Below are 22,106 nucleotides of genomic sequence, written 5' to 3'. Positions count from 1 at the left end.
GGGCAGCTGGGACAAAGCCAAACTGCATTTATGTGAAACAGTTTTTATGCTTCTTTTCTATGCAAGCATCTTTTTTTTTTTTTTTTTTTTTTTTGTCTTCCTTTTTTTTTTCTCCTCTTTGTGGTTTCTCTTTTGGTAACAGTAGGTTAAGTTCTGTTTGGGATTTGTGCAGTAGGCCTGCTTTTTGCACTGTAACTGCTTGTCTTCATTTTAACCACTGCTCAGCAGAGCAACTTCATGCCAGTTACCAAAATGCTGACAAACTGTTTATTTATAGTCTTTCTGCCATTCTTACAAATCACAGGGCTGCTCTTGTATTGACAAAACAGGGAATCTGAAAGAAATTCTAATAATGATGCCCTCTGACCATTTAAAGTCAGGAGTAGTTCCAGCAGGTTTGGGGCCTTATCTCTTGAATGGTAATTTTATTATCATCTGGCTATTAAAAGAATGCAGAGAATCCATTGTAATTTTAATTGCATTTTGAGTAAAATACAAATTCAGTTTCTTAACTCCTTCAGAGTTGTAAAGGGCAAAATAATTTTTGTTTTGTGCAGATGGATAGAGTGAGCAGGCAAACCAGACTGCTCCAGAGTTCCCACTGAAACTGTCCCAGGCTTAGTTTAGTGTCCCCCTAAGCAGATACCTTGTGTTTGAAGACTGAGTAATTTGAAATAATAAAGATTATTTTAAAAGATGCCATTTATACCTGTTCTTACAGGTTTTCGTCATCATTGATCATAAACCTTGAACATATAACATGCTTCCTTCAGCAAAACATTAATTTTTGCTTCCCTTCCTTCACAGGCGTGTGCCTTGGTTATTTTTGGCATTTGTGTTGGCCTTCTGAGTTTAGTTCTGATAATTTACAATTGGATTGATCAGTAGCAGCCTATTGACACTGTCTGAACTGAGCTCCAGGAGGACAGCAAGAACCAGAGACGTGGCAACACTACTGCAGTGAAGGCTGGACATCCTAAAGAAACACTGACCAAAGCTGCCTGTGGAAGAAATAATGCTCTTTTCAACTACGTTCGTGATGGTCCTGCTTTAATCTGCAATCACTCTCTTCAGTTGCTGGACAATTAATTAGTTTTTGCCGTTCTGAAAGACTGGTTTTTAATGATGTAACAATTACAGGTAAAAAGGTCTCTTGAGAATTTCTGCGGTGCAAAAAAGGTTGTGGGGCAGATAGTGAACAAAAGTAGAACTTTGAAATAACTCCCCCTTTAAAGACAACGAGGTGAACAGATGTTATATCAGTCATGTGCATATCATGATACTTCCAGTTAGGATAGTGCACGTTATCCTAAACTGTGTAAGACTTCCATTGCTTGAATAATTTCCAATATTTCAACCAGTTCATAGTAAGAACTTTCTGATTCCGAGTGTTTACCTTAATTTATCCTAAGATGGATCCAGAAACCAGCTGCCTTAGCCCAGTTTAATGGGCACGTCATGATAATATTTGTTAATTGCTTTTTGAAGTACAGTTTTTGTGTGTCAGCACACTTAAATCATTCTGTTGCAAGTGTTAAATTAGCAGGCTTTGCCCATCGAGCATAATAGCTTTTAGTAGCATTAGTAAGTACTTTTATTTTGCAGCTAGTAATAGACATTTTTCAGTTAGTATCTGCTTTTGAATACTACTCAGTGTACCTCAGTATTTCTCCCAGTAAAAGACTTTCTTCTTTTTCTCTCTTATTCCCATTTTTACAAGTGTTACAGGTTTGAACTAGAGTATTTCCATGTTTTATGTTCTGTTATGTGTCAGAGAAGGTTTGGGCTTGAAAGGTGAAAATCTGTCTCTGTTGAAGACAAAGGGAAATTTTACATTTGTGGGACTTTACCTCAGATCTCTATAAACTTCCATGTAGTCCTTTATAATTCCTTTTTTTCCCCCTAAATGCAACATGAATGCAATTTTCAACACCAGCTGGGCTTTGTTGAATACGGTATTGAGTGCCCCCAAAAAAGGTCCTCCTGTTGGTGGAATGGGAGCAGTGGCTGGTATCCTGGTAAGGTTTTTAACATTTGTTTCTGTCAGGTGGCATCTCATGGCTTTAAAGTGGCCTAATTTCTTCAGAGCTTTCCTGCCGTAAGGAAGCAAAGCCTGATTAAATGTGCTTGATCCTCACCTGTCTTAATAGGGAGGAACAACAAAGAGTAGAGTTGGAATCACCTTCTCTATTCCTGAGCCTGAAAACCAGGATTTCTCATGCCAGCAGATCACTTGGCTTTCTTGGGATCCATAAGATACTTTTCATTTTTGATGGATGGCCTGAAAGCACCCGGGTGGTGCAGCTTGGTACTGCCTCAGGAATCCTTTTTGCTTGGAAATATCCTTCTACTTAGGGGGTTAATATAGAAACAGACGTGTGGTGAGGCCTGGGAACTAACTCAGAAGTTTTGGTAGGTTACCAAAGAAAAGAATCCCTGGAAAATACTGCAGTTGTTTTTATAATAAAGTTTCTAGCAGAGGTTTTATGATTCCAGGTGAGCCATCTAGTTTGGCAGTACCAGAAACAGCATGTCCATTCTTGGCCAGGAGTTTCCAACTCGTTCTGTGGCACTGGCAGTGGCTCCTGTCAGCTTGTTTAACCAGCAGAAAACCAACATGACTGAGAGGTGTGACATGTTATCTGCCAAAAAAAAATTAATTTCACTTTATTGTTGTAGTTCTCCCAGCTTGTTTAACTCTTGATAACCAGGTGTAGCTGCCCTCTGATAGCTGTGTCTCGTGGGCTTCATTGCACTACAGGGATTCAGACACTCAGGGAATCTCTGGCAGTACTGTAAAAAGCTAAATATGTACCTTACAAAAGTGTGCCTTCAGCAAGCAATGACAACTGTACATCAGCAAGTGATTTTCTGTGTGACTGAACCAAAACTTCATAGGAAAACAGAAGACCTTACATTGATGAGAATGAACTCAGGGATTTTTGTCAGACACTAGAATTAAGGTAGTGTATTTATTAGAATTTTTATGGAAATTCTTTCTCATTTATTATCTACTCTTGTAGATACTGTGGAGTGTACCTGTAGGACATCACTACAGTCACTTTATTTTAAACTAACCAGCAAGGCTTAACTCTGAATACTTAGATGATCTGTGAGGGGACAGGAAGTTGGCAAAGCTTTACTAACCTTTTGCTCTTTCCTCGTCCCCCTGAAAAAGCTGAGTCTTGCCATGCTCTGTTGCCCCCAGGCAGTTGAGTTTGTGTGCATCATCTTAAAAATGTGAGTGAGAAAATACCTGAAATGCAGTGTTAATTTTACAGTGGATTCCTGTCACGCTGCAGAAATCACTACAGTATTGTTTTTAATCCCTGGGTATTATCCTAACTAGCCTGGCTATCCACTGACTGTCCTGGTAGGTAGACTTTGGAATGATGAATGCCAGTGTGTGAAGTTAATACTTGGTGAGGATGAATGGAAGCAATTCACAGCTCTGCTGAGCTCTATTATTACATTTTGGCTGTGGTGCAGAAGGGATAGCACAGGGGGTTACAGGATGTCTGTTACCCTTCATCTGAAAAAAAGAGTTAGAAATGCTGCTACTTCTAAGTTTCTATGATACTTAAAATATGGAGGGAGGGAGAGGGGCAGAAAGAGAAGGAACTTCTGTTGCCAAATTTAGGAGGAGGTATGAGCGTTGTCCACAATGAAAAAGCAGAGTAAGAACACTGTTTTCATCCTCCACATCTCCCATGGCCATTCTGTGCCCTGTGTGTGTGTTTTGCTACAACTGAGTACTTGCATGAATTTTTTGTGGAAAACAGGCCTCCAGTCTGGAACTCTCTGCTCACTGAAATGCTGAGAAATATTTTCTTCTTTATTCTTGTGTCTGGATTTTTTTTCCTTCCAAATTTCCAGATTTATAAATTTCAGTGATTGTGCTTTATTACATGTCATTGGCATTTTCTAACCTTTTCTGAAGACTGGACAGGAATGGATGAAGGGACCCGCAGCGTTTGTGAACTCCCTTGGCAAGATTCCCTTTCCCCAGCTGAGCGGGAAGAACAATGTAAGAGATGAAAATTCATTGGTTGCCTTTGATTTATTTTCTCTGTTTCTCCTGTTTCCATCCCTTCTCCATTTGAAGGCTGCTCAGATTTCAACTGGGCTGTGGCAAGCTGGGTGTGGAGAGTGTCTTTTGTAACCAACATGGCAGGAAGGAGACTGACAAACAACAGCCCTCGAAACTGGGCTTTGCATTGTGGCAAATGCTCATCTTTTATTCCCATATTTCTAAGCAGTTTGGATCTTAATATATTGATTTTTGTGGCAGGAGTTTGTTTGAAATTGTATAGTGAAAATTGAGACACAGTCAAACTATCCTGTCCTCTTCTCTTTAGACCAGGGTTAGTGACCTCTGTGGATATTTTGCCAATATGGCCCAGCTCATTTAAAATGAATTCCTGAAATTAATTTTGAGGATTATTTGTGAAGAATATGAAGCACTTTCATTAGCATCAGGTTACACTGATATTACTATAAAAAATAGAGATAGACATATTTATCAGTGGATCACTTAAAATACTTCGAGATTAGTCGACTTGTTTCCCAAATGTCCCTACTTAAGGAGATGGAAATTTATATTTCTGTAGTGGGCTTCCTAATGTGCTCTTCTGATTAAAGACTGAAGTTCACATCAGTCCAGGAGCTCGAGTAACACTGATTGTTGTAGAACTCCTTTCCCAGTTAGATTTATTTTAACACTTTACCTGAGATTGTTGGTTTACAATTGACTTTCGTGTTGAAAGCAATCACTGTATTTTCTCTGCCTTCAGAGAAACCTTTGGATATGTTTACTGCTACTGCCAGTGGGAGAGAATTTTCAGTATTATAAAAGCGCTGCCTATTTTCTGCAGTTTGTGGTGGTGGTTTTGGTATTTGCATTTCAGTTGTGATCATCCAGCCACGCTTCATGTGGAAATGGAATTCTCAAAAGAAATTCATGTAATGAATGATCTGTGTGTAAAAATTGCCCAGCTCATGTCAAACCTCTGTGTGGTACAACAGATTTTCCTTTTTGAGTTCTCCTTGCCTCAGGTTCGCTGCGGGACGGCCGAGGCGTGTCCCCAGAAAAGCCAAGCAGAAAATAAAGAACAGTACTTGTGTAACTAATGATTGGCATCTGTGCTTTGTGTGTAACGTGCCCGTTTGGTGACACAACCAAGCGTTGTCTCCACAGTGGTGCTGCTGCCACCCCAGCTCGGGATGTAGCATCGCTTTCACCAGGGAAGGGCATCCTTCTTAAAAATCTTTCCTGGTTGAAATGGATGCAAAAAAATAGTTTGTCCAGCAAGAACTGCAGGTTTTGTCCTCCCAGGTGTTGGTTCTTGGACAGCAAACCTGCCTCTTCTGATCTGCTCCCCGCTATAAACACGAGGCAGCAAAAGGGATCCAGAGGCTGTGCTGTGCCGGCACCGCCTCTGGGATGTGGAAGGAGGGTGACCAGCTGGTCTGGCAATGCAGAGTAGGGTGAAAAATGGCTCATGGAGAGCCCTTGAGGAAGGGCATTTTTGTTCAGCAAGGTGAGAATCAGGCAGGGAGGACAGACCATTCCATTAGGGAATAGCAGCAAGAGGAATGATGGCTGGCCAAGAAGGGCTCTGAAGGATGGATGCGCTTTTTGGCTGTAAACCACAGAGTTCTCCAATAGCTGTGTCCCGTGAGTACAGCTCCAAGCACTTTGCAAGGTCTGAGGGAGTCCTGAATATAAGGAAACATGGAAAAAACTCCTCATTATTGTGCTGCTGGCTCGATTCCAGAGCTGTAGGACCGCTCACACACATGGAAATGAATATCAGCAGCTCTGTGTTTTACTTAACGGTGTTTGCCCCAGCTAGAACCGGCACCAAAGAGCACCAACTAATTCTGTCCTGTGCTGCACCAGCTGCCCAGACCTGGGTTGTTGTCAAGTGTGTCCTGTCTGTGCTCAGCCTTTCTCCTGCCTGCAGCAGCACTGCTCACACGGCAGTGACGCCGACGCCAGGCAGCCCTCGGCACCTGGTTTGAATTTAAAGCTCGTTTACACATGATGTCACACTTTTATTGTCAGCCCAGAGAAGGTCAGGACAGTTCATCTTGGGAAGGTTTGCATTGTTGAGTCTTTACATTGCTGCCATTAATGCCTTCACCATCTGAGCTACATTCCAGGTTTCAGGCATGATGTAATCGAAGGCACTGGGTATCTGCGATGGACGGGGAGGCCGGTGCGGTGGCTGATCAGCCCCGGGATGCTGAACTACTTTTCTGGAGACTTGAGGGTGGAAATTCTTGCTCCATGCATCATGTAGCAAATCAGGGATCTGGCCAAGGAGAGTTAATGAGCCCTGGAAGCTCAGGGCGGTTGTTCCAGTCTGTTGCCTTTTGGGAGCCCGTCTCGCCGCTCCAGAGACAGAAGTGAGACGGTGTTCCTGGGAGCCCGTTCTTCCCAGCCTCCCAGGTAGCTCCACTGGATAGTGGGATTTACACTCAGGGATGGAGAGAAGATTTGGGATGTGGTTATGATGGGGCAGAACCTGTCAGGCTGGAGTCGAGGGCCATGAAGATTTCAGGCTTTATTCTCACCTCTGGTCACACTCTGCTGTTCCACCACGTTGGGCAGAAGTGGGGCTTTAGCACAGCGTTTCCCCAGCTGGGTTTGTGCAGCTCATGGCTGTGAATCTCCTGTAGGAAGGGTTTAAGGAGCCTGTGTGTTTTATAGCATCCTACAGGTCTGGTACTGGGATGGCTCCTGGCACATGTTCTGCTTCAGGATTTCAATGAACAACTTCCATCCTCGTTAAAGGGATAGATGAGTGAACAGATGGGTTTTATCCACACTTATACAATCCACTTGTCTTTCTCCAAATATAAAAATCAGGATTTGATCCTTTGGGGTGAAGCTTTGGAAGAGCCTGAGCAGTGAGGCAGAACCAGCTGCATGTTGGTGGGTGGGTACCAGATGTGGGCACAGAGACAGCCTAGGCAGAAGCTGTGCCAAGGAGGCTCCCTGCTGACTGGTGTGTGTTTGGCACCGGGGCAAAGTTCTGGAATAACACTGACCTTCTCCTCTTGGTCTGTTTTGATTGGTGGTCTAGGAGGGTCCTCACCCTTGAGCTTTGGGTAGGGGTGCAGGGGCATTTGTACTGTTGCTCACTGACCAGGTGCTGACCAAGTCCTTTAGTGCTTGAAGTTCAGAGGTGCAGGGAGCTATAGGTGAAATCACATGTGGGTGAGGGGTGCAGATGGAAGGTCTGTGCCCTCTTGATGTTGTTGACATGTTTGAGTACAGGGTCACCATGCACATTGATCTCGATGACAATACGTGGTGTTGCTGCATCTGCAGAATGCTGGTCCTTTTGCCCCTCTGGAATGTGTGCTCTTCTCAGGAGCAGTGCAGCACAGTGAGGTCCTGCTCACAGGCATTAGTGGAAAGGAGAGGTGGAGTGAAGAGCTGAAAGCCCTTTTCTTGCATCAGTTGATACTTATTAATTAACCCTGTCACAGGAAAGTGGGCTGCATCGGATTTGGTGGGCACAGAGACCAGTGAAGTGCAAACACAGCCATTCCTCTGGCACTTTGGGGTTGCCAGCTGTTACCATGACACATCCCTTCCCGAGGATCAAAAAGGGCTCCAGCTGGGGATGAGCAAGAGCAGCCTCAGCTGTTACACAACCGGGGCAACCAGACCTCGTGCACAGGTGATCCCAGATGGGATTAGGGAGGAAGGCCCATGTCTTGAGGGACAGCATCCCACAACCAGGTGCACCCTGTGAGGTCTGTAATGCTCCTTGGCAGCTGTGGGGAGACAGGAGCTGCATGGACATGGTAATTTTTAATGCTCCTCAGAGTGTTGCAACTGGAGCCAGATCCAAAATTGTAGTTGAAATGGTACAGTTTTCCTTTTGGTATTTGCTGGCACAGTTTCTGTTGCTGTTTACAAGCCATTTCTTCTGGAATCATCTGAGCAACGGGAACATTCGTCTGGTCCTTTTCCAAGGGGAGATTACTCAAATGATGGTGGAGAGACATTGTCTTGGCCTGGCTGCCAAGTGTTAGCCAGAGATATCTGCCTTTCCGTTCCTTAATCCGACAGTTCAATTTGGTGGGTCAGAAGCCAAGGAATGACATTTTTCCAGGGGGATGCAAAGCCTCAGGCTGGAACTACATGGAAACCATGGACAGATTTACCCCCCCCCAAGTTCTGAAAGTCAATATTCAACACTCTTCCAGCCCCTGAAGCTGTTCCACCAGGGCCAGCACTTTGTTTTTGCCACGGCTTGTCTAAACAAGGCCGTTCCCTTTGAGCAGAGGTGTCGCCGCACATTCTCCAGCATCCTGCAAAGGGGGAAACATTTGGCTTTAGCACTTCCCTGCCACCCCTTGCTCCTGCTGCAGGGCTGGAATACAAACACCGGGGCTTTAGGGGTCCCGGGAGAGGCCGAGTGAAATTCCTTGCTTTGAAATGAACATTAATGCTGAGAAATGGACTCCTTTAAAGAATGTAATGCTGGGAATAAAGAAACTCCACGTACGTTCATGCTTTGATAGCTCAGCATTATCCATTAGGCTCCAGCATCTGGGATTCAGGAGAGTGTGGGAGCAATGGTGATTTTGAGGGGTTTGAGGTTTTTGAGCACGTTTTAGCCCCAGCTTTAACTCGCATGATTTGCCTCTCCTGGCTTCAAGGAGAGTTGGAGCGTTCCTTTGAAGGTGTTTTCTTAAGGGACCTTTCCACTGTGAAAGGGTAGCAGAGCAGCCTTGGCCACATAAATCTATTTGGAAGTGACTTATAAAGTGCTTAATTTGCCTTCTCTTAAAATTCCTTGTTGTCCCTCCAGTCCCTCCAGCTCGCTGTTAAGTGACCTCTCGGGAAGCTGAGGATTGAAGTCCCTTTCTGTGCCACAGAGGGAATGTGCTTGACTGAAAAGGTTGAAAAAAGAGAGTCCAATGGACATTGCCTGGGAAAACACTGTGATTCGGTGAATTTAAAAGCTCTTTGTTGTCCTGTGCCAGCCCAGGGGCTTTGAGTGATGATAAGGGGCACAAGCAGGTGACATGGGCACCTGAGGGTCAGTCTCCTTTTCTGGTGGCATCCCGTGGCCCAGAAAGTGTTTAGGAGCCCAAATGCCAGAACTTTTCAATGATGCTTGTATCTTCAGGATCCAGCCCCTAAAGAGGGCCTCCTTCTGCCCAGGCTGGGCTCTGACACAACCAGGCTGGTTCTGGAGCAGCCACAGAACTGTTGTAGGTTGCTCCAGTGGCAGAGGAACCACGGCACAGAAATTCCCCAGCCCTTCTGTCCCCCAGGAAGGAGGAAGAAGCAAGGTGAGGAAGGATTTGTTGGGTTGTCTCTTGAAATTGTGGTGTTTTGCTGACCTGAGTGTCCATTTAAAAGCATGTGGCACCATCCCTGTGTGCAGGGGGGTCTGTGGGGTTGGGAGGGGGACACAGCCCCTCTGCTCTGTCACCCTCTGTGTCTCACTGCCTGTGCCTCCCTGTGATGGTTGCCTGGCTTGCCCTCACCCCCCACGATGGTCCCATTGTGGTGACCCATCTTGGAGCCTCATCCTCCTCCTTCAAGGAAACCAGAGGAGAGCCTGAGGTCAAAGCCTGTCACCCAGCCCCTTCTGAGCTGGACATAAACAGGGTCCAAAAAAGCCACAGAGGGTGGCTCAGTGGGTGGGGGATGTTCCCAGTGCCAGCCTGGGACCTCCCAGGCCGCACCACTGAAATGACCCCACCAGCATTAATGCTGGGATTATTTAACCACTGTCACTTCTCAGCCCTCTGTGATGGGCAGGTTGCATGGGCAGAGCAGCCACAGAGCTTTGTGATGCATCCCAGCAGCTCCAGCTGGTTTGGTCTCTTCTGAGCTTCACCAAGACAAAAAAACTTCAGTGGGAGCTGCCTCCCACCCAGCCTTGGTACAGGGACATGTGTGGGGCTCAGAGATGGCTTTCCAGGCAGGAGATCCTGGAACAAAGCAAACCTTACTTCCAACTTTCTTTACCATGTGGTTAAGCTTTGCTGCTGCCAGTAGTGATAAGCAAAACTGAGCTTCACCTGAGGCCATTGCAACAAGTTTTTTGACCTGTCCCACCCAGACTGGTCTGGTTAAAGGCTCATCTCTTCTGGTTTAATTGACACCACACAAGCAACCAGTTTGCCAGAAGGATTTTTAAAACATGCTTGGAAAGCAGCAAGTGTCATTGTCAGGAGCTGCTGAGCAAGCAGAGTTTAACAGGGTGGCACAACTGTTTTTCTTTCTATTCTCAGCAAAAAAAGGTGGAATCACATGGAGCGGAGAGAGCCATTTGCTGAACCTGCATGTCTATTTTTACTCCCCTGCTCCATAATGTTCCTAGAATAATTTTTTTTTAGCGCACAGCAGGGTAGGAAAAAACTCGTGCTGATGGCATCTCTGGTATCCCCATTGTGCTGGGAGGAAAGAGGCAGCTGCTTTGCTGACCTGTCACTTCCATGAACCCGCATTCCAGGTACAGAGGCCATTTGCTCATCGGGGTTTGTTTGACGAAATGGCCACTGGGTTTTATATATAGATCCTGCCTGCCCTGCCAAGTTCTCTCAAATTCTTGTAGGTTGAATGAAGTTGGAGGGGGTGGGAGAGGATTAGCTTGAAAAATAGAGCTGCTAATCTGCCGGTGCCTCTGGGAGAGCCTGCGGGATGCCCTGTCACCCCTGGGACTTCGAGCATCCGTGGGCATCCCGCTGGGAGAGGGAAGCAGGTGGTGCTCCCACACAGCCTGGCACTGTGGGCTGCTCCACAAGGGCTGTGGCCACTGCCGGGGTGCCACAGGATTGAGTGATGGGGGAAGCTTGGGAGGAATATTTATAGCTTGTCTCAGTGCTGGTGATCGCCATCCCAGGGATGTGAAGGGCACAAGTGTTCAGGGCAGCTCCCCAAGGACAGAATGATGTAGGGTTTGGGGACACAAATGTCCTGACAGTGAGGGCAAGGGTTCTACAGTGTGGTCTCTTACCAGGAAGAGCTCCCCAGCCCCTCTGTCAATGGGTTTAGAGGAGAGCAGGAGAGAACACCTGGGGTTGGGGGGCAGCTCATCCTAACAGGGTCTGGATTTGATGTTAGTTCCTGTGCCTGCCTTATCTCTAATTGTTTTTTTCTTTCTGAAAACATTTAGGGTATTTGTCACCTTTCCTTGAACAGAACAGACTATCTCCTTCAGAATTCAAGTATCTGCTGGACACTGATATGGTTTTAGTTGGTTTTTTTTTATTGGTCTGTGCCAAAATCTGACTGTGGAGTCCCAGAGTAAGCAGCAGAACTGTGCCATGTTGCCAGTTTTGACCACTGCAGTAAGAACTGAAGAATTAGCAATGCCTGATCATCCTATAAAGGCTGTAGGGCTCTGAGGCCATGCTAGCAGCCAGAATTTAATCTTTTAAAAGAAAAAATCCTTTTACTTCTTGTGATTGTAAAACATATCTGGGACACGCAAGAGCACAGCCAAGGCATGCTCAATACATTGTTGTGAAAAACCTCATGGTGCTCAACGCCAGCTCAGGAGCAGAGCTTGGGGCTGGATCAAGGTCTTGGATACTTGGATTTGGTGAGGTCTTTCAGCTCCTTTTACAAATGAGCTTTTGAACAATGAGCCAGTAAGAAAAAGAGAAGCAGGTGGCCTCAGCCGACTGTGCAGAGCAGGGAATTACAGCAGGTCCTTCCATAAGGAAGGGAGTGAGCTCCTGGGTAGGGCTAAACACACCGTCCTGCTGCTTGCAGGGAGCTCTGTGTGTGTGTGTGTGTGTGTCTCCTCCAACAAAGGAAAGATACCAAGGCTGCTTCCCCATGGTGATGCCAGGGGATTTGGGAGGGTTGGTTTTGGGTTTAGGGTAGATGAACAGCAGATGACTTTCCAGAGGCTGGTCCCACAGCACGTGTGCCCTCAGCAGCCACTGCCTGCCAGCCGGGAGGTTTCATTCCTCGAGCTTGACTTTGTTTGCTGCACAGGGATTATTTGACTCTCCAGTGATACATGCCTCATTTGCTTTGTTTTTTGGCCAGCTCTGCTGGCAACTCTTGTTTCCTCCCAAGGGTATTGGTACAGGAGACATTTCGCGGACAAAATCCCTGTCAGTCCCTGTGCACGGACATGGGCCAGGCACCTGTCTGCCCCAAGATTCCTCCTGTGCACACATGTCCAGGAGCTGTGGCTTTGTTCCTCAGGGAAGCCTGGCTTTGATTTCAGCTCAAATTCCTCCCTTCTTCCTACTCAGGCTGCCAGGCCCAGCACTGAGACCGGCCGGGTCGGGAAGGTCTGGGCAGATACATCTGAGCTGTCAAAATCCACACCAAGCGATGAGTCCTGTTGCCTTTGCTGCTTCCTGCAGTGAAATTTATTGATATTTATATGCACCAAAGGGACACTTCAGTGTTCCCCTGCAATGGAGACGTAGCACCTGGTGAAGTGGGCACACAGTTCTCTTGAGTTTGGCCATGGTCAGTCTCTATCCCCAGAGAGGTGGGTTGCCACACTGTGGACGTACCTCGCTCTTCTCCAAGCTGCTGGTAGCCTAGCCTTTCCATAAACTCTGGTATTGTTAAAAATGTGGGTAAAATGTTCTTTTTTTCTCTCTCTCTTTTTTTTCTTTTTTTTTTTTTTTTTTTTTAAGCCTCATTACTTAGTCACCTTCCTACAGTGTTTCCTGAATTATTTCACTGTGCAGTTTTCCTGTTGATCCAAGCTCATCAATAAGAGACCTTGGTGATATCAGTTTGGTGGTGGGGTCTGCCATTTTGCTTGCAGGGAAATGTTACCCAGAGCTTTCTGAAAGGTTTGGCTTCTTGCCAAGACTTGCGTCAAAACTTTTCACACCCAGAAGAAAAAATTTCTCAAATATCCCAGGGAACTGAAATCCATGGGAGATGATTGGAAGTTTATCTTGAAGCAGTACATTATCAGTCAGATATTGCTGCTCCTGCAATGCCAAGAGTAGCTGGTACTGTTGCTGGGACAATAAGACCGGGGTGTCCTTGATATGCTTTGCTCAAAATTCCTTAGATGTCTGCACTGGTGTCTGTGTCATAAATTATTTTGAGGGATTCCCAGTAAATTTCATGAAAGTTGCCACTTCATTAGTTAAAATATAGCTAAGTAATAAGCTTTCATAAGGTTGCCTCAGGTAAAACCACTGCTGCAGTTCGCCTTTCTAAGCCAATATATCTGCAAGAAACACCCGGGGTTGCATTTCACTTTTAATGGATTTTTTTCTATCAGCCAATATTGTGAGGCCAAAAGCACCAACTGTGTCTGCTCACAGCACTAGTGAGTCTTGCTGGGAAATGGGATTTCAAGGATGACTTTGAGGCACATTTCAGCCTTTAGTAGCTGTAACTAAGGTTGTTCTCTGACCATTCTATCCTGATGTGGCTCATGCAGAGCACAGCTCATATCTTGGAATTGTTTGGGTTGGAAGGGGCATTAAAGATCACCTTGTTCCAACTCCCTGCCATGGGCAGGGACACCTTCCACTAGACTAGTTTGCTCAGAGCCCCATCCAACCTGGCCTGGAACTCTCACAGAGATGGGGCATCCACAGCTTCTCTGGGCAACCTGTGCCGGTGTCCCACAGGGGTGAGTTCCTTCCCAATATTCTAAATCTCACCTCTTTTATTTTAAAACCATTCCCCCTTGTCCTGTCACTATCTGCCCATGTAAAAAGTTGCTCTGCTGTATCATCTCAGCTTGGCCAATTCTGCCTCTTGGCCTCCCATGGGAGGTTGGGCACCAAAACCCTTGGGAACCCCCACACCTACATCCCTTTCTGCATCCAAGATGGAGTATGGCTGTAACTGTACAATTCCACTGACACCTACTCTCACAGCACAGTGAGAGTAGGTCTCCCTGTCACAAGGTCCCTTTGCTGGAAGGAGAGTATGCTCTTGAGCAGTAGCAAGCTTCAGAGCACTGGGAAGAGATCACCCCCCTTCAAGGTCCTCCTGCATGGAGGATGGGGAACATTCGCCACTCGGAAATACTGCAAATGCTCCTGAATGCTGCCAGCACTTTGGTGGGGTGGTTCTGTCACAGCTTCAACAGAGCCATCAGCTTTGGCTGAAAAGTGCAAGTCTGTGTCTCTGTGTCTCCTGGTTCAAACATCACTCCCTGAACTGTCCACCCAGAAAAAAATCTGGTTTGTTCCTCGGTGCTCTTGCTTTGCCCAGCTGTGAGCAGCAGCACATCCCACATACACTGCTGGGGCAAGAAGGCTAAGGTTTGCATTTATGCCAGATCAGGCATATTTACCATGTAACCTCTACGGGGAAATAGCTCCTCTGGAATCACCGAATCTGCTAATACATGAGGCCTTGGTACATAGGTGGTGTGGTGAGGTTAGTGCCCTGTGACTGGCTTGTTCAGCGCAATAAAAATATATTGGGTTCTTAAGATGTTGACCAATGGGTTTGGGAAAGAGATGATTGATTCCCACAGCTGAGAAACAGGGATTGTAATATGTTTTGCCAGAGGAGACCGGTTTGACGGATGAGTTCATTTAAGGATTATGCTATAGATAGAGCTGTTGACAGAATGAATTTGTTTTTATTTTTCATCAGTAGGTATAACACAAAGCAGAACTAATTGAAAGTACTTTCCTTGTGGCATCTGGCTGTGTTTCTTGCTTTAAGTCTTTCACACGCTGTAAAATTACACCAAGGGCTTTTCTTCACTTCCATTTGGTCTCCTCTCCAAGATTTCCATCACCGTGTTGCGCGTGGGTTCCCAGTGTGTCAGACGCGCTAGGAAGTTGCAGACTACACAAGAAATGGAGCTGGGCCATTGTTCCTTCTTATTACACGAATGTTCTGCTACGCATCACAGATCCATGCTGGGGTGTCCTCACCTCGGGGCTGGTGGCAAAGCTGAAACGTGAATGACCTTACAGATATTTTTGATGGCGTTTTAAACCGTGACCTGCGCTAAATATCATCCCTGTGTGGAGTGATCTCGTTCTGTGTAAGGCCCAGGCCTGGAAGGTGATTATGTTTACCCAAGGAGGTGTTCTGAGGTTGAAGGAAGGTGTTGAGTAAAGTTCTGGAAACAGCTTTTCCAAGCAGCCAAAGTGAATAAATCCCAGAGTTCCTTCAGGGATTTGGCTCGCTGCGTTCATTGCTCTCCTGGTCGGACTGCTATCGCCTGCTGGCTCGGGCTGGGTGATGGAAGCAGGAGCTCAGCTCCCGAAGCACTTCCCTCTGCTGTTTGTGGGATCTCTGTGCTGAGATCATGCAGACTGTCAGGGTGAAAGACTGAGCTCTGCGGTTCAAACTCGTCCTACAAATTTGATCTGTGGGTTTTGGCTTGGGGTGTTTTTTTCTCTCTTTCTTTTCCAGTTGTGGTCAAATAAGAGTTTTCCAGAACTGTCTCACACAGGGCCAAAGAACAGGAATGCAGCGAGCACAGCCAAACCGACGGACTCACAACCTCAAGGGAGAAAATACCCCCAGGTCGCTGCCACCAAGTCCAATACCTGAGGAGAAGAGCCCATGTGATTTCAGGATTACATTGCAGGCTGAATTCTAGCCTCCACTTGGCCTCAGACCTGAACTTTAAGCACCAGCCAAAACATAATCCGAATTTGAGGACTGGCTATTGGTCTGTCTCATCTCCTGCTCCTCACATGTGCAGTCATTCAACAGAAGCTGAAATGTGTTTTCTCTGCCAGGGGCCGTTGGTTTCCAAACAACTACATCAGCGTGGTGAGTGATGGAGTTTCCATCAACTGCTGTAGGCCAAATGCAGTCATCTGAATTCAGGTCTTGGCAGGTATAGAACTTGGAGTTGTCAATGATTTTTATATGAAATGGTACCTAATTACGATTTCTCATCCTGTGCTTTAGTTCCGTGAAAGTTCTTGGAACTGCAGATGAATGGGAGCTTTTTGTCTCTTAGCGAGTGATATTTTCTGTTCTTTAACTGACCTTTGAAATAATTTAGTCTGGGCTTGGATCTGGGTTAAATATAGCTGGTTATTTTCACTCTGAGTATGTAATACATGAAAGAACCTAGGTATCCTTTGAATGTGTTTTGACAAGTGCCCTGTCTGTGTTCAGGTATGTATTTATAAATATTTGTGCTGTGTGTATTAAAATGGCACTTCCAAAAGCAAGTACTTTCTCTCCTGTAGCAAAATATTTGTCCAAAGTGTAGTGTTAGGTTTCCAAAAAATGGGCAGTTCAAAGAGGGTAAGACACTTGGAAAGAAGTGAGCAAGGAGGGGATATGGGCTGAGCCATCAGTACTCATGAAGTGAACGTGGAGCCATTATCCACTTTATCCCATAAAACCAGGACTAGATGGTGCCTAAAGCACTTGCCAGACAGCAAGGTTAAAGGAAGCAAAAGAAATTATCATAAAATCATAGAATATCCTGAGTTGGAAGGGACCCACAAGGACAATCAAGTTCAACTCCTGGCCCTGCACAGCACCATCCCCAAGAATCCCACCATGTGCCTGAGAGTGTTGTCCAAACACTTCTTCAACTCTGACAGCCTTGGTGCTGTGACCACTTCCCTGGGGAGCCCGTTCCAGTGCCCAACCACCCTCTGGGTGAAGAACCTTTTGCTAACATCCAACCTAAACCATCCCTGACAGGACTTCAGGCCATTCCCTCAGGTCCTGACACGGGTCACCAGGGAGAAGAGATCAGTGTCTGCCCCTCTACTCTCTTTTCTACCAGGCTTCATGGCACTGCAGAACACCTTGCTAGTGGTGGTGTGGGGGCTAAAGCTTTCCAAGGATAGGATTAACCAAACTCATGGAAAACAGCACAAGCAGCACCTGTTCACTGCAGAAGCCATATGAATACAGCATCTGTCTTCTGAAGACTCTAAACTACTGTGGGCTGGGAGCTTGCTGGGTGTGGGACAACTGCTCTTCCCTTTCTGATACTCATTTCCAAAGCATTTATTACTGACTACTGTCAGAGGTAAGATGCTGAGCTCCTGTTCTTATTAAAGATGATCGTTCTTATCTTCCTAATTTATATGACAAACCCATGAAGTCTAAGGAGCTACTGCCTGCAAAACAGAAGCAAGATCCCAACAGTTTTTTACCTCCAATCCCTTGCCTAAGGCGGATTTCAGTTCAAAAGAGGAACAACCAAAAAAAAAAAAAAAAAGAATAAATTCAAAGTATTTGTCAGCATTTCCTCTGTGTTTTCCACATACAAAATCCCTCTCCCTTGATTTTTCATCCTGATAGCAGAGACACCCCATCTGAGCTGTGATCCCCCCTTCTCTCCATACTCCAAAGATAGGAAATATTTAACTGATTTCTTTTTTCCCACTTTTTTCATCACTTCTCATCTCATGTTTGATACAGGAACAAGGTCCTGTCTTTCCTTGTTTGAGGGTAATGCCCAAAGCCGCAGCCTCCCTGAGGAACTGACTCTGGTTCATCATTACCCTGCTGTTTATGTGGCCATTTACACCCAGATTCCTCTCATTTGCAATGTGCAGGTGTCTAAGAAAGGTGTAAATGAGTGTCTGGAGTAGACCAGCATCATGTCTGCTCTGCTTCCTACTACCAGTTCTTCTCCAGAATGGAAGACCTGTCAGGCACTGCTCCAGGGGACATCAACTGCTCTTACCTTTTCCCTTTCCATCGGGGTGGGACAGTGCAAAAAGATCAACCCAAGTCCAGAAAGTGTGGCTGCAGCAGTGTTAGTGAAGATGGCAGCATCACATGCGTTTTTGGGATGGAAAAGGTAAAAATTACCCATTCTGAAAGAGTATCACAGAACCAGAGTATGCTGAGTTGGAAGGGACCCATAAGGATCACTGAGTCCAACCAAAACAACCTCTGGCCCTCTCTCCTGACAGCCTGTGATCTGAGTCATCAAATTCCCTTCTCCTGTAACTGCTGCTGCCACTTTTCAGGGGGTGGAAAGCCCCGTTAGCTCAGACCTACCAGTGCCACTTGGCAGCTGTGGTGATTTACAGCAGAAAAGATTCATCGTCTGCAACCTGTCAGGGCAGGATCTCCAACTTCATTTGAAACACTCCTGCTCTTTCAGATGATTTACTGCCCAAGCACAACGTGGTCATTTTATCTCTCTTCTCCTCCCCCTGTGCCCACGACAGACTGGATCCCACTCACAATCCCCTTCCAGAGATTCGGTGCTGAGTGAGTGGGATAAAAGCAGCTCCATTTTCCGTGGGCCCTCCTGGGCAGTTCTGCTGGAAGACGACTGCGTAGCCAATTGCCGTGTCCATTTTGCTGGCACCTCCAGCGTTTTATGCGGTGTCTGAATCCCAACAGGCACCTCACGCCTGCTAATGGCTTCACAGGCCAGCCAATCAACTGGTTATTTACGGCAGGCACGTCTCAAAACCGTCGGGTCAAGTTTTCCTACCCTGACGTATTTTTTTTCAGAGGAACACATAAATCCTCTCCTGCCATTTGCAGCTTAAACCCTCCTGAGTGTGAAGCCAGTGGGTTAAAGTTTCCAGCAATAGTATCAAACTGTATTTTAAAGGGTTGTTCTCCTGACTCTTTAGGGGCCTGGACACCTCGTCTGAGTCATGAATCAGTTCACACTGCATGATTTATAGGCATTAAGCTCTCTCTTTGGTGTCCTTTAGCTCCGGAGTTGGAAGTCATAACCAAGGAAATTGAGACCTTTCCACTGTTCCAGTGTTTTTGTGTTTAAGGTGCTCCCCTGAAAAGTCACGGTGACATCTTCATGAGGTGCTCTGAAGTGAGATACTAGAAGGAGTACAGAATTCCTGCGTTTGCAGAGTCTGATCCTGCTGCTCCAAAATTCATAAGCTCACAAACAGGAGGATGAAGCGTTTGTGTAAAGTGAACTCTGGATTTTGTTATCAAGCCTCTAAGGACCGTAACACTCCCTTTACTTGGAGCTGTGTAAATCTCGGTGCTAGAGCAGTATGAGTCAAAGAAGTTAACCAGAAGATTTCCCAGTCTTCAAAACTTCCCAGTCTTGAAGACTTAAACACCCAAACATAACTACCTATAGCAGCAGCTACTGTGCATGACGGGCATCTCAATCAGAAAGCATGGGGTAATTCCTGGGCACACTCTTTACAAGTGGATGAAACAGGATCACAGTCAGCTTTCTGTTCAGTCTGTACTGGTATCTTTTCAACATATCTGCATGTTTAGAAGTGAAAAATGGCTATTGTAAAGTGAAGTAAGGAAATCAAAACAAACCAAGTTTCTGAAGCCATGAACACTGTGCTGTGTTTCAGTGATTTGAAAAATAAATTGCTTATAAAAGTAAATTAACTGTTAATGACACAAAGTGGAATTTTTGTCTGGTCTCATGTCATAAAATAAGCCTTTTCCTTGTCAGGATACAAGAAACCTTGAAACTGATAACATACTGCGAACACACCTTCGGCTTTCAACATTTCTAGAGTTTGGAAAATATTATCTTACAGATCAAAGGTATTCAAATGGCCTTTCCCACAACACTTAATATTAAATCTAATTCAACAAATTTGGACTGATCCACAAAATTTTATGTTGATAAAACAAGGGATACTTCTCTCTCTCTGTTGCTGGGAGCCTGTGCAGGACACTATGGGATCCATCATCTTCCTTTTCCCAGAGGTCTCAGAAGAAGTGACTGGACCTGCTGGACACTGATTTAAAGTTGTACAGGTAAGGGCAAACACGACAATGAATCCAGCCCTGAACTTAATGTTTATTTCTTCAGCCTTCCATGGGAAAAAACTCAGTACCTGACGGAGCACCTTGAACTTTCTCAGTGCTACAGCCCACGCAAGGTGGCCTCTCTTGCTCTCAGGCCTCACTGACTTTTCCAGCCCTTCCCGACCCTCCAAGTACTGATTTGTGGACCTTGTTCCCCAAAGGAATAAGTTCAAATCTTGACATTGAGTCTTCTAGTCCACATGGGACTATTTGGGTGACAATAGCACATGAGAACAAGTGTAAGGCCCCCAGGGAGTGTCACCCCCACCCTCTGCATGGAGCCTGCTCTGGAAGGGACCATCAACTCCAGGTTTTCTTTGGAGGAGAGAAGGAGGAGTGACTTTTGGGAGCTAGCCTGAAATGTACTGAAACTGTGTGGACTACCAGGTGCCACAGGGTGGATGGTCTTACATGTGTTCATTTAGGTCCATGCTCTGGGAATGATGAAGGCTCATGTCCTTCTTGTCACTGATAATGACTTCTGCTGACAAGAGCAATAATTTCCACCCAAGATGACTCACTATTTGCAATGTTTTGTGGATTTCTCTGTTTACAAGTGGAGACCACTCAAGCACAGCAAATTTTTAAGTCATGGGCATTTGTGAGCACAAACAGAAACTAATGAGAAGATATAAACACCAAAGTGTTAACCCTTGAGTGACCTCTGAAACAGCTGCATGAGAAATGTGGGGCTTAAAAAAAAAAATTCTTTTTGTGGCACTTCAGTGGGTGATTTGAAGAGTATTTTCAAAGGTGAATGGGTCCTTGTTAGAATGTGGCACTGCACAGTACATGCAAGTGTAAGTCTCTGATGAAAGTCAAGGCAGGCACCTGGAGAGGCTCTGGAAAACGGAGGTTCCTGGGCTGTGCTGTTGTGTTATCAGCTCCATGGCTGAGTGGGGAACAGGCACTGTGTGTGGTGGAAGTTTTTAAAATGATTTTCATCAACATGATTAAATACTTATTACATGAGTCAGCCATACGGGCTTCATTAAACCAGTGAACTCAGAGGAGCCTCCTCATCTGTTTATGAAATCCATCTGGAATTACGGATGGCTCAGGAGAAGGAGGATGAATGCAGCTCAGTGTGACAGAAGCCCATTCCCCTCCCAGGAGCCTGCCTGCACTAACACACACTGCACTCCTCGCCCCGCAGTCAGGGAAAAAGGCTTTTATTTTTCTTTCTGCACATTCCTGGGCAAAGAACCAAGGCCTGCCATGACTTTGACAGCGAGACTTTAAATATACCCTGTCGGGATGTGACACAAGCACCTTTTTCTGGTGGCAGGATATAACACAGCTTTAAAAAAGAAAAAAAAAAGTAGACACAAGCCTTTGCACTGGAGGGAAGTGTACCTTGAAAGGAAAGGCTTAATGAACTTTAACCAGCCTTCCAAGATCTTTATTAGCTGCCCCTTTATCAAATTAAATTCACACTGTGCTAGGCAGCTTAAGTACTGCAAGTTGATGTCATGTGCTAAGTGCCAAAGTAGGCTTTAATTGGCTGTTTAAATGAGAAAAGGGGTCCTGCTGTGCTGCACATGCACGTACACACACATACAGCCAGGGGGGCCGGCGGGACAGAGCCTGGCTTCGGCTATCCCCCTGTGAAAATACCAAAACAAGGGACCAGTTTTCTCTTTAACCAGCTGGAAAGGTTTTGCTCTCTGTCAGATTGAGCCTCTTCTCTACCACCAGGCCAAATAACTGAAGGAAAAGTTGCATGAAGGCCCCTACGCTCTGTCCCCAAGGTTGTAGGTGACACAAGGTGTCTTGTCCGTGGCTGATGTGCTTCAAGGTAAGCTGGGATGAGATGTTCCTTCCAGAAATGTCATCTCATGAAGTCACGCAGAGCTGGCTCTTGGTGAGCAACATTCCCAAGGAATGCCTGCCCATTAACCTGGCAGGGTTTTATTAAAGATTTTTTGTGTTGGTCACAGCTCGGTTTCATCGATCACAAATTTGTCACAGATGTCAACAGGAGTAGCCAGAGCAGTAAAGGCTGGAGGGAGACGAGCAGGTCACCTGTCCTGCAGAAGGATTTTGATCTTAAAAATACATCGTGGGGGCAGCAGTGGTGGCTGTGGAGTTAAGATTACAGACAGCTCCGCCCCTAAAATGTGGGGTCCTTTACCTTCCCAGTGGGAATCTCTGGCCTCCCAGGAGGAGCAGTTAGTCACACATGGGGAAATCCTGCTGGGATTGCTTGCGTGGGATTGTCCAAGGGAACCACTTGCATGACTAACAGCTCTACCCCTTTGTGAGAGGAATGAAAAATGAAGTGGCGGTGGCGTTTCATACTCCTGCGGCCCAGAAGGAACAAGGGTGAAAGTGCTGCTGGAACTTGCTAAATTTGAACAGTTGTTTTCTGTTAACACATGGCCTTAAAAAATGTGAT

General features: G+C 45.8%; 1 protein-coding gene across 3 annotated transcripts in view; it reads left to right on the top strand.

Annotated features, from left to right (window-relative positions):
• The window catches only part of SLC38A6 (solute carrier family 38 member 6), a 41,961-nt gene extending 36,831 nt beyond the window's left edge, over positions 1–5,130 (top strand). For all 3 annotated transcript variants that reach the window (XM_064659441.1, XM_064659440.1, XM_064659442.1), the window contains one exon: positions 808–5,130. In XM_064659441.1, coding sequence (XP_064515511.1) covers positions 808–850 — 43 coding nt within the window. In that variant the 3' untranslated portion in view covers positions 851–5,130. The remainder of the gene's footprint in view (positions 1–807) is intronic.
• The last annotated feature ends 16,976 nt before the right edge of the window (positions 5,131–22,106 follow it).

The sequence above is a fragment of the Pseudopipra pipra genome, chromosome 6 (genome assembly GCF_036250125.1).
Source record: "Pseudopipra pipra isolate bDixPip1 chromosome 6, bDixPip1.hap1, whole genome shotgun sequence".
In the NCBI taxonomy this organism is placed as follows: Eukaryota; Metazoa; Chordata; class Aves; order Passeriformes; family Pipridae; genus Pseudopipra; species Pseudopipra pipra.
Note: the sequence above shows the minus strand (reverse complement) of the source record. Positions and strands in the feature narration are given on the sequence as shown.